Genomic DNA, 13,085 nt, shown 5'->3' with positions numbered 1-13,085 from the left:
TTTTCAGAATGGAGAAAGGTAAATTATGATGTACCCTAGGGGTCTGTACTGGGACCAATGATGTTCAGTGATCTGGAAAAAGGGGTAAACAGTGAGGTGGCAAATTTTTCAGATCATACAAAACTACTCAACATAGTTAAGTTCAAAGCAGACTGTGAAGAGTTACAAAGAAAACTCACAAAATTGGGTGACAGGGCAACAAAATGGCAGATGAAATTGATAAATGCAAAGCAATGCACATTGGAAAACAATCCCAACTATACATATAAAATGATGGGGTCATTGCGGATAATTCTCAGAAAACAGACAATGTGCAGCGGCAGTCAAAAAAGCTAACAGTGTTGGGAATCTTTAGGAAAGGGGTAGATAAGTCAGAAAATATACTGCAGCTCTAAAAATCCATGGTACACCCACATCTTGAATACTGTGTGCAGACCTGGCTGCTCCATCTCAAAAGAGAGATTGGAATTGGAAAAGGTTCAGAAAAGGGCAACAAAAATGATTAGGGGTATGGAACAGCTTCCATGTGAGGAGAGATTAGTAAGACTGGGAGTTTTCACCTTGGAAAAGAGGTGAGTAAGGGTGGATATGATAGAGATCTATAAAATCATGACTGGTGTGGAGAAAGTAAATAAGGAAGTGTTATTTACTCATAAGACAAGAACTAGGGGATTAATAGGCAACAGGTTTAAAACAAACAAAAGGAAGTATTTCTTCACATAACACACAACCTGTGGAACTCCTTGTCAAAGGATGTTGTGAAGGCCAAGGCTATAACAGGGTTCAAAAAAGAACTAGATAAGTTCATGGAGGATAGGACCATCAATGGCTATTAGCCAGAATAGGCAGGGCTGGTGTCCTTAGCCTCTGTTTTACTAGAAGCTGGGAATGGGTGACAGATGATGGATCACTTGATTACCTGTTCTGTTAATTCCCTCTGGGACACCTGGCATTGGCCACGGTCAGAAGACAGGATACTGGGCTAGATGGACTTGTGGTCTGACCCGGTATGGCTGTTCTTATGTCACCTACCCTCAAGTACAGTTACAGTTTTCACTTGATGCCAGATAAGACACATTTCAATTGAATCAAGGAAAGTATCTGATATTAAAGCCACTATATGTGAATATAATTTAGTGACAATGGGTTGCCTACCTTTTTGTTAAAAAGGTGGTCTTTGTTTAAACATTTACCACAAGGGCTCTTCCTTAAGAGGACTATAAATGTTAAATTACAATTTTAAATGGTCTATCAGTGGTGGAAAACTCCAATGCACCATCAGCCTTTAACAGCTGGAGGAGCTATGCTACATTTTGTGATTTTTTAAAATTGATTTTTCACAAAAATGAAAAAGACAAGAAAGTAAATGATTTGCAGCATGTACATGTTCCCAAATACCACATGCTTCACAGGATCTGAAATCGAATTATGCAATTTTTCAGCTCCTCAAAGCTACACGACCAAACAGTACTACATAGACATAACATACCAAGGTCCCCTCTTTTCTTTTAGGCAAATGCAAAGGGTAGGTAATTTTTATTTAGTTATGGACATGATTTAGCCACCAGGCTTTAGGCAGGACTCTGTTGAGTCACAGGGCTGAGTTCTACTTAGAAGTGGGATGACACCGTAGGGCCAGATGGTTTTAGGGGTAAGAATTCAGTTGTGGGGGCCGAAGCCGAGTGAGTTATTTGCTTGCTAAGGAACAATAGTGAATGTGCGCCACAACTTTGATACCCTTATTAAAAAAGCGTAGCGCTGGGATGGAACTGTGTAATAATGGATGCAAAAAGTGGAATGGGATGCGTGAAATGGTTATTAGCGAAAGTTATTGACGGGAATGATTATATATCCGGAAACCCCCAAACACGTGGAGAGGCTGTGAGATCACAGCTTCCCATGGGCGCGTTTGCAGTGCCCCGATCCCGCCCGAGGCTGGCTGGCCGGCCGCGCAGCCCCTTGCGGAGATGGCATCAGCGCTGGGGGAAGTTTGTACAAGGGGGATCACGCTCCCACGTATGAAACAGACCCCGTTTTCCAAATGCCGCTCCGTGGCAGCCTTCCAGCCCGTCCCGTGCTGGATCTCCCTTCCCCCGTAGCGTTCATGTACCTCCCCTCGCGCCTTGCCCCGCTGGGGGGCTGGCCCGGCTGCTTTGCGCCCGCACCGGGGAGCGCCCGCTCACGGAGCCGCCGGCCTGGCTTGTACACGGCTGGCGCAGCTGCCAGCGTCGGTCCGGCTATTTTTAAAGGCTCAGGTTGGTCTAAACTTAGATCCGCCCAGTGGTCTTCGCGCGCGGCGCTCCCCGGGCTGCGCCTCGGCCCGACCCTGCCCGCTGCCGGCTGCCTCGGCCCGGGCTCGCAGGCGCGGCGACCGCCCAGCCCCGGAGCCGGGCATCGGCTCGCCAGCCGCGGCGAAGCCTGCGCGGGGACTCGAGAGAGCCGAGAGGCCAGGGGCAGCCAAACCAGCGCTTCGCCCTGCCCCGGGCGCTGCAGCTGGGCGGCCTGCTCCCCTGCGGCCCGCTGCGGGGGGGGTTCGCGGGGTGTGTGTGTTATTTTGCTCTTAATTACTCGGCAGGGCAGGATCTCCCCACCGCTGTCTCTTCCCTTCTGATGGGGCGCCCGCGCCGGTCCCGTGGCTCGGGGTAGACTCCTCCGAAGTCAGATTTGTGGCATAATTTGCATCATGGCTCTGGAGATGACTTTCATCCCGAGACGTTTCCTCTGGTTTGTCCTAGGTAAGTGCATGCCTTTGTTTGGTCTGCGCCCTTTGGGACCTGGCTGCGGCGGGCATGTGTGTGTAAAGGAGTTTATGCTGGCTCGACGCTGGCCCTGTAGCTGCAAGGAATGGAGGCTAAGAACCACCGACAGAGCTCAGCACCCGGGAATATGATCCATCCTAATAAAGGAAACATAAACTAATTAATGGGACGGAAAGAATTTGCACCCAACGTCCTAATTGCCCGCTACATTGTATTGGGTATGTTGCCAGCTTTCTGTTCCCTGTAACTTGGGGTGTGAGATTAATGAACAACTTCGGTGCTTTTGCAGCCCCCTTCGGTGCTTTTGCAGCCCCCTTCGTTGCAGATTGCTGGGCAGCTGGTTGCTTTGCAGAATGTTTATCCTCTGTTGACTTTACTCTGTTTTGCTGTTATCGCGGTGGATTTTAATGTTAATCTGTTTAATTCGCTGGTTTGAGCAAGCGGTAAAGCTAGTGAAACAGGCTCACTGGAGGCAAAACCAAACAAACCCTGTTGCGGTTTTGGGGTCGGTTTGTGTGATGAGTTTGTGCGGGCTGAGTCATAATTTACTAGTAAACCAAAATGTGGGGATACAACAGTAGTCGGTTATTCAACATGTGTATTCCTATGACCAATGCCCACTCACTGTCCTAACTACAAAGTAACCTCTAGTGGAAACGCTGATGGCTGCCTGTTAAATACCCAGTTAAACAATTCCCCCCCCCACACACAGTATGTTTATGTACAATAGGTAATTGCAAAAACTCTTCGCTTTTTAACTTCTGAAGGGAAACCATTCAGAAAAATGTGTACTTATCTCAGCTTTCTCTACTCAGTTAATGAAGCCTTGGCTGGACTGTCCTGCCATCTCTATCCTGATTAAGTGGGGAGTCACGGCATTGAAACCTGGCCACAGGAAAATCTCTCCCTTCGCAAATGTGCTATAAAAATACTTTAGTGAACACTAAACACTAATATTTGGTGCCATTCTCATTTTACATTATCCATTGTAACTTCACTAAGTGACAATCCTCTACTTTTAACTGCAGTCTAAGTGCGAAAATGTCTGTGTTGTATTTTGAAAGCATGTAATGAAAGCAGCGTATCTATTTAAATAGAGATTAAAATTAGAAATCATTCTAAATAACATGGAATTGAAACTAAATGTTTAACTTGGCTCCCAGCATGTCCGCTGGTAATGCCACTTGGATCAATCTGCTTTAGATGTCATTTTCTACTTGAAGGAAGGTCTGCTTTCTAAAGCAGGCTATGGTTACAATTTTTCATTGTAAAAATTTCATTGAGCTTTACAATTTTCATTGTAAAAATTTCTCAAATATTTATATTGTTCTACAGTTGTCTTCCCTATGTCTCTATTTCTGACACGTATGCATTTAGAGGGCCCAACTGGAATGACCTGTTTTGAGAAATGTTTATATCCCTAAGACCAGGATTCTATAGCATATAGTTAATTTTAAGTCTGTCTCTTTAAAATTAGTTTGTTTGGTAATTCTTTCTGTTTCTTGCTTAATTATTTTCATGTGGCATCATGTGTCTCTCCATGTTCTTGTTAACAGAATTACAGATGCAACAGGTAGAAACTAGCCTGTTATTTTGCCATAAGTACCTGAAAGTCTGTGGCAAAAAGCTTTGAAGAATAATCTATCTGGTATTCTTTATAATAATTACCCAAATATTGAAAGAAGAGCCATATTAGAATCATTGTGATACTGACTTGAAATACAAAAATCTAAGGATTATTTGAGGAAATGTGGAAATCCATTTTTCCTGCCTTCAGTTCTTCCTTGTTGTTTTCCTCCTCAGAACCCTAGTAAATAATGTATTGAGCTGTCTTATCTGTACAGCGTAATTAACTATTTACCACTTTTTAGCTTGTGACTATTCACAAGGAAATAGTAGACAGCACAAGTTAGGCAAAACTCATTCTCCATGTTTAGTTGTAGAGACATCCTCATTGTACATGACTAAATAGTAAGTTGTCCTGTTCAGAAACTGTGGTATTAAAAAATGCACAGTGAACCTAACATTACTGCCCATACATAGCCATTCTCATTCACCCAGGACAGTTGTTCTGATGCTTTATTTTTAGAATAGAAATCTGCTTGTCAGTATTTATCAAAGCTGATGTTAAAAAAACTGTCAATAATGTGTTGACTGCAGCTTTGTTTTATATTCTAGAAAATCTGAAATTGAATATTATGACAAGATGCTAAAACCAACCTAAATTGGTCAAATCAGTGACAGTACTATGCATGTGTTGGGCCCAATCATACAAAGTGCTGAGCCTCTAATTAACGTCACTTCATCTCACGGAATTGGACCTACACATGTCATTTATTATTCTCGAGTTAACATTGCCCTTTGATAAAATCATCCTGGCCATAAAGTCGCCAATCTAGACAACTGATTGAAAAGCCTCAGGTCCACTATGTAAAACCTACCTACATTGAAGCTGTTGTTTATTGCACAGTAATAACTTGTTCAGTTACCAGGTATTATCTGTTGGTTATGCTCATCTATGGGATTCCTTTGTTGCACATATTTATACGATATTCGTCTCTGCTCGGTTAGATGGAGGGTGTGGTAGTGTACAGCAATTTAAGCATCGGTTCTGAAATGCCTTTCCTACATATGTAATGTGACACCTTGGCTGTGGGGATGGAACCTCGGACCTCTGGATTCAAAAGCATATGAGCCCCTATTGCCTGAGCTAAAAGATCCAGCTCTGTTAGCTGAAAACCAGTAGCTGACTTGTAAAACTATGTGTTCTAGCAACACTGCCCTAGAGAGGGGAAGCTCTCCCAACTGTGTAAACATAGGTTACACACAGCACCATAGGTGCAAATCCTGGCAGGATCAACTCAGCCCTTCTGCCCATGCCAGATACATTTGAGCACGATGCAGATGATTGCTCAGGTGTCTTTCAGATATAAGCCCTTCCAAAACAATAGTGACCAGAACACGGACTTTCTACAAATAATCACATTCTCACTCAGCAGATCTGATACCTGTTTGAATCCTGAGGCAACTGTTTACAGTAGTGATAAAAATAAGCTTATATTATCATTCCTGCAGAACTAACATAGCTATGAGAAAGTGAATTGTGTTCTCTCCAGACTGTGTACCATTGCCAGTAATAAAGGTTATGCAGGCCCAATTCGTCCCTCAGTTACATCTGCACAACTCCATGTAAGCATTTATGGGGCTGCACAAATGTAACCATGGGTAAAATTCGACCTGCAGAATCTTTATTACTGGTGATGATGAATGAGCCAGAAATAAGTCAACTTGACTCAGATCCCAGGTTGAGATTGCGGGGCTGGCAGTTAGGGGGGAAAAACCCTTTTTACTTGTAAACTGAGCAAATGTGCTTTGCAAATCATTGAGACACAATAACATGACTCCCACCTGATGCTGTTTCTGCAATCTCACTTTTAAATATGGAGCCGCACTTTAAAAACAGGATCTTCCTTATTTTGCATTGATACTAAAAAGGCAGGATTTTTTTTTTGTTTTACTAAGAAAAAGGTTCTTGTTTGTATTAATGGCCAGCATTTCTCCTCTCCTCACTATTGTACACTGTACCAGTTGGCTGTTACATTCCAGAGGTACTGCTTGTATGTACTAGCCAGTTGCCTGAGATCTTTTAGAGTGAAGGGTGGTGTACAAACGTATAAATATGTGAGACAGGAATACTTGGTGGTATAAAGGTTTTATTGGCTTGAGCTTGGGGTGGCTGAATTCCGCACAAATGAGTTATGCAGAGCATCCCAAACAAGTGCTTGGTACCATAGTGATCCATCATGTATTCTGTAAAAAGGTCACAATTAAAATATTAGAAACCTTTAAAAGTGATCTAAAATGGCTCATCTGAACATATAAATATCATGACTTTGAAGTCCATTTATCTCTGGACCTTCCATAGGTAAAACCAAGTTCTGTGTGTACCACTAAGAGTTAGGAATGTAACCCTTCTCATTGGTATAAAACTTACATTTCTAGCAATTCAGGGTTGTTGGGGTATTTAACTTTAATCTTTCACCGAGTCCTCAGACCAATGTAATGGGGGTAGGGAATGAGAAATTTTACATCTGATGGAAAGAAGGAAACATTTTTGTGACAGGTTGACTTAAAAATATACGACAGCTGCTTAAAGCTGCTCAAGTATGTGGAATTTTAGACAGGCCTGATAGAGATGGATTAGTGAGCAGAGCACAGGTGAAGTGTTCCAAGGTTATGTGCTAAATGCAGTTTATTACATGGGTATTATATCTACAGACACCCAGAGGCAATGTGAAACAGGTACTTCTATAACACACACACACACCCACAATTGTGATCATATTTCCGCTTTTCCCCATAACTTTTTAATACCATAGATTAATAGATTCTAAAGCCAGAAGGGATCATTATGGTCATCTAGTCTGACCTCCTGCAAAACACAGCCATAGAATCTCAACCAGTAATTTCCACATGAAGACGATAATCTCTGAGCTGTAGTATATCTTTTAGAAAGCGATCTAGTCTTGATTTAAAGACTTAAAGTGCTGGAGAATCCACCAGATCTCTAGGTAAGCTGTTCCACTGGTTAATTACCCTTATAGTTAAAATTGGGCTGCTTTGTTTCCTATAGGCTTCTTACAGATGAAAAACAAAAATAAAATGGGTTCAGTTCTTAAAAATAAAAACCTCTCTGGAACGTAATCTGTTCCAGTTTACAGATTATATCAATAGCTCCCAGTTCTGTATAGTTAAATAAAGTGGTGATTGCATTTGATTGTGCACTGATGGGGCGGTAGCCTGCTTAACATAGACTAGCAGGAATCTGCTGGGCTTTGAGCAATTTAATGACATCAATTAACTCTGCAATGTTGTTGAAGTAAATATCCGTTAAATACTGATACGTTAATCTCTTCTGTGTAAGTGCCCTGAAGACTGCGGATGACTAACAAATACCATGACCTGGAATGAAATTGGAAGCCTTGTAAATTATTAAGAATGGGACAGACACTTTTCAGACTTTCAGCTGGAGTAAAATCCATTATAGATTTTCTAATTCTAGACTTGAGAAGATCTTGGAATTATGAAAATGCAGATTTTGATTTATTATTAAACTGTAGCAAGTTCTTTTTACCATAGCAACTGGCTGTAGATCTGAAACCAGATCTTGGGATATTATGTATTTAAATGAGAATGGTTTATAGTCACTTACGACAGATAAATAGACTTAATAGAGCTGGTTGAGAAATGATTTTTTTCCTGCTTATTTTTTTTTGACAAAAATGAAAAAAAATTATAGAACATTTTGGGGGTTTCATCAAAAAAAGAAAAAGCTGGAAACTGAATCTTTTTTTGCTTTGAAGTTTTCATTTTTGACAAAACCTTGATTTTTTTTTTTTTATTAACATGGAAACTTTTGGCAAAAATGCGCTTTGTTAAAAAGCCATTTTGGGGGAGGCAGCAGGGAAAGGGAGGAGGGATGAAAGAATTTTTTACCAGCTCTAATTCTTAACTGAAAAAAAGGAGATACGGTACTCTGGCTGGTAGAATAGTATCAATTACTATATTAAATATATTTCATGGATATTCATCAAACTGTTTATTCTGTTAATGCTTTATGAGATATTTGACCAGCTCTACGTCTGAACAGAATTCAGCAAGTTGATTATTCTCTGATTACCAGTGAAATTTTCTAGTGACATATTTGCGAATATGAATTCCTGATATTTGACTAGCCTTTGGTTCAGTGTAGTCTTTTTGTGTGCTTGCTAACTTATCAGACCACATTTTCACCCAAAGATCTCTACATATTAGGGTATATTGCACTTATTTAAAACACTGTTTCCCAATGTCCTTATAAAAACCACTACATTGCATATCTGTACACAGTTGTGACTTTCATATATTTGTTTTTCCTGAAATTCGTTTGTGATACTTTTTGTAAAACTAATCTAGTTTTGAAAACTAAGTCCACATCTGTCAGTTCTACACTTCAGTGACTAGCATTAATCATTGTAGATTTTTGGCATCATATTCTTTGTTTACATTTTAAAAACAACTCCAAAGCATGAATTTAGCGCTGGCAAAAGGTGCCAGAGTGAATGTGATAGAAACTAAAGTCCTCTCTTTATCTGTAAAACAGAAGCATCCCGTTCTGATCAGATCCTGTTTAGGTGTGAAATGACAATTGGGTACATTCAAGCCTTGGCTTTCTTCTGCCAACTGTGAATGGTTGTTAACAAAATGTGGACATAAGGAATTAGATTGAGATCACTAGCTCATTTCATATAGAGCAACAAACAGACATTTGGTGGTGATACTGTCGGGTCTGATTTGACCTAGGGGTTGGTGAAGTAAATGGAGTTAAACTTTTGCCAAACTCTCAAACGGCACAAACCCTAGTGCAAGTTTAAGAATCATTTTTTTTGCAGTAGTTTAATCAAAGTGAGTCAATTAAAAAAAAAAATCTATGCTATGTATTGAGAGAACAATCCCAAAATGGATTTTTATGCCAAATTTCCCCTTCCTCTTTCTGTTCCTTTCTGCAATCTGTTTCTCGTTGTTTTTCACTCTGACTGGTTTCTGATCCATTTTATACCCATTTTTTTGTCTACTCCTTTTTTCCTCACTGTCTGTCCTTAACAGAATGTGACCCTAGTAACAGTCAAGTCAAACTGTCAAACCTCTAATGTTCAAGTGGGTTCAAAATAAGTTTGCCCATCCTTTGTCATCAGTCCTTTGAGCCATCTGTTGCTGTTGTATCAAATTCAGAGTAGGCATAATTTTTGTTATCTATCTAATATTTTGGTATATGGGCCCCATTACTACAGGATCTGAGCACATCACAATCTTTAATGTATTTACCCTCGTAAGACTCCAGTGTAGTGGGGAAGTGATGTTATCCCCATTATAAAATGGGAAACTGAGGCACAGATGGAGGAGACATGCCCCAGGTCACACAAGAAGCATGTGATGGAGCAGGGAATTGAACCCAGGCCCAGGCTAGCATGCTAATCATTGGACCATTCTTCCTCTTTTTGCTAGTCTTACAAAGCTGAGTTTATAAAACAAAACAATATGAAAAAAACTCCACATGATGACCTGTCCTCTGAGCAAAGATGAATCCTGATACTGCAATGTGCGGTGTGGCCTTACCCCTCCCCCCATCAACTGTTATATGCATTTTAATAGGGGTTGAGGGCACTCGGTACCTCACAGGATCAGCTCCACCATTTGGAAGACTAAGGCAGGGACCAGGACAATTATAAATTGGTTTGGGACGTTCAGCCAGTCAGGTAGCTGGATGGATGCATGCAATAAAATGGTTTGGCTGAAAGCTTCAATCTCGTTGGTTTCACAGAACCGTCTTCAGCCAATCAGTGATCTCCCAAGAAACACATACTGAGACCTGATAGCTGAGAGGCTCAACAAAATTCAGTTCTTGAAAAGGCCAATTAATATTTTACAATGCCAATATCTGCCGTGTACTGTACCCTCGTTAGCAAAAACAGCGATACTGAAAACACCACAGGAGAATTCATCCAGGCTGTCTGGGGAAGTGGAGCTTGCTGTAGCTTTATTTGATGGATGCTCCGGTACTATTTGTGAATCAGTTGCCATAATTTCTTATTTGTATTACAGTAGCTGGTGGTTAAAAATATCCAGGACCTACTACCACAATAGTGTCTTGCATGTTAGATCCTTCAGCTAAGTATAAGAATTTCAAATGATCTTATTTTTGATATTGAGGACTGACGATGCCAAGTACCTGTGTTTTCCAGCCTGCTACCTTGAAGCTAGTAAATTTAAAATCCTATATGAGACTTAAGGGAATAGATCTGGCAAGAGACCTGTTAAATGAAGCCATCACGCACAATCACTCTCTTTATTACATAGAGAAAAAAATTAAATGGCTAAATCCATCCAGGAATAACTGGAATTTCCTTCCAGGTCTGGATATAACAACCATCAAATTCAAATATCCGTTTGGTTTCAGTGTTGAAATACATTGGACCTTGCAAAGAAACATACAAATTATACACCAAGCTGATGTAGACAGTCCTACAAGAATTTATATCCGTTTAGTTACAGCTAAAATTGCATTAAACCTCCCCTCCAGAGATTCTTGTATTTGAGTCAGGCCACAGCCAGAGACAGAAAAAAATGGGAAGGTTTTATTGGCCATAGAGGTGGATGAATAGTCCAAAAAAAAATTTGTGAAAGTTGATTCAAATTTGTAAAGGAATTAATTTCACTCCGGTGTGTTCCAATTTGTTTGTTCATTGTCAGCAAACCAGTCAAGTGTTTCAGTTTTTTGCTGGCAAATATATTCGTGGACAGTGGATTTCAAAGTTGGATGCATACGTGTTTCTGGGAAATAAAATGAAAATGATCACCTTCCAGTATTTATGTGGGAGTGGGCTTGTGCACTTCTCTAACCGAGGAACTGAAATAAGGCTGGGAGATTTATTTGGTTAGTCACTAGTGAGCAACATCGCAACGATTTTTGAATGTTTGTGAATTATCAAGAGTTTAAAAAAAAAGATTGAAAATATTTGTCCAATGCACTTGAATAACAAATACATTTGAGAGAATTATGATTGGTCTTCTCTCATGTATCCTGTGCACAGGGAAAAGAGGATAACTTAGCTGAAAAATGTATTCTGTCCGAATTATTCATTGACTCTAACTGGCAATATAACCGTCAACAGCTGCTAGCCAGATCCAACACTGTAGTGTAGCTGGTTAAATTCGCCTCTCACAACTGGTTCAATACCAAACACACTTTATGGATAACAGTAAAAGAACAGTCAAAGGAAGGGAAGAATAGCAGTCTCCTGTGGGCTTTGAAAACTCACTGCATTATCACATATAACAGAAATGACCTTTATCCGAACACATCTTCCACAATAAATTGACCTGGTCTAGATTCTGAAGTATCAGAGCACGTGTCCCAGCCAACTCGGCAATGGTTTAAGCTAACAGAAGTGAGAGCAGTGTCTTCCTTAGGATTACCACAGTGATTCAAAGCTGAGATGGCCAAAGAACACACATTGTCTAAGACTAATCTTGATGAGGAGTCTACTTAATGTGACAATACCACATTCTGAAACCATTCTTTGTACTGACTCAGTCCCTCCAACAGGTGATTCATCTGTGCAGATATGTATAGCCTGCCTGTAGGAAAAGTCTTTCTCCCTTTTTTCATTGGGGGGGGATGAGGGAAATGCACAGGAGCTGGTCTTGACTCTTGCGGAGCACCTGTAATACTTGTGGATTCAGATTGTAAACACTTTGTGACAGGGACTGTCTGTCTGTACAGAGCCTAGGGCTCCTGGGCATTGTGGTAATACAAATAATAATAATAAACTGTTGTGGGAGTGTTGGGCATTCAGCACTTCTCAGGGTAAGGCCCTTTTTCTCATACGGTGTGTCTCCCCCATGCATGATGATATTAGAAGTTGTAAGCTCTTGGTGGCAGGGACTGTGCCTTCATAAGTATTTGTATAGCACCCAGCACTGGAGCTGGAGAGTAATTTTCCATCAACATGATTGTTTGTTTTTCAACAGAAAATGTTGTTTTTGCTTCTTTTTTTGCTGGAATTTTTTGATTTTCTCAAACAGAAAATCAAAATGAAAATTTTTTTGGTTTGTTGAACTGAGACCAATATTTTGTTTTCAGTCATGATATTAAACTGTATTAACCTAGCGTGAAGCCTCATGGGAGATGTAGTTCAGGTGCGTCATGCTCCCACTCTCAATTATAGGGCTACTTGAATGGCCTGTATTTCCCATCATGCACGGAGCAGTGTGGTGCATCATGGGAGTCCTATGACTGTAGTAAAGCTTGAGAGTTGTAATCCAGCCAGGGAGCCTGTAAGGAAGAGTGAAGGCATGAGGGACCACTCCATCACAGGTGGATGCGGTTTAATATTGGATGGAAACAAAATGTTTCCACTGGGAAGATCAAAACATTTCACTGTAATTTAAAATGTCAAAACAAAACACTTCCAAATCAAAATGGTTAAAACCTTTCGTTTTGTGAATTTTTTTATATTTTTACTTTGTCCCAATTCGAAATAGCTATGCATCAGAATTTTCCACGGGACGGAAATTGTGATTTTTTCACTCAGTTCTACCAAATGCACAGTGGTTGCTACTGGAATAAAGTAATAAAGCATAACAATAAGTAATGTATACTTTTTAAACTTAGTAACCTCTATGTTCATTTTCCCCAACAGACAGTGGTCACCATTAAAAAGTCGGCATTAGCCAATAGCTCTTCGGGAATGGTCTGAGGGAGCACAGCGCTTCCTTTTACTTGAA

The 13,085-nt window shown here is 40.5% G+C and overlaps 1 protein-coding gene across 1 annotated transcript in view; it reads left to right on the top strand.

The window, feature by feature from the left end:
* The first annotated feature begins 1,973 nt into the window (after positions 1–1,973).
* The window catches only part of RAMP1 (receptor activity modifying protein 1), a 126,132-nt gene continuing 115,020 nt past the window's right edge, over positions 1,974–13,085 (top strand). Inside the window, exons 1-2 of the mRNA XM_073306752.2 lie at positions 1,974–2,255; positions 2,576–2,735. Coding sequence (XP_073162853.1) covers positions 2,684–2,735 — 52 coding nt within the window. The 5' untranslated portion in view covers positions 1,974–2,255; positions 2,576–2,683. The remainder of the gene's footprint in view (positions 2,256–2,575; positions 2,736–13,085) is intronic.

This window comes from Lepidochelys kempii, chromosome 11, assembly GCF_965140285.1.
Source record: "Lepidochelys kempii isolate rLepKem1 chromosome 11, rLepKem1.hap1, whole genome shotgun sequence".
In the NCBI taxonomy this organism is placed as follows: domain Eukaryota; kingdom Metazoa; phylum Chordata; order Testudines; family Cheloniidae; genus Lepidochelys; species Lepidochelys kempii.
This window is presented reverse-complemented; position numbering and strand designations above follow the sequence as displayed.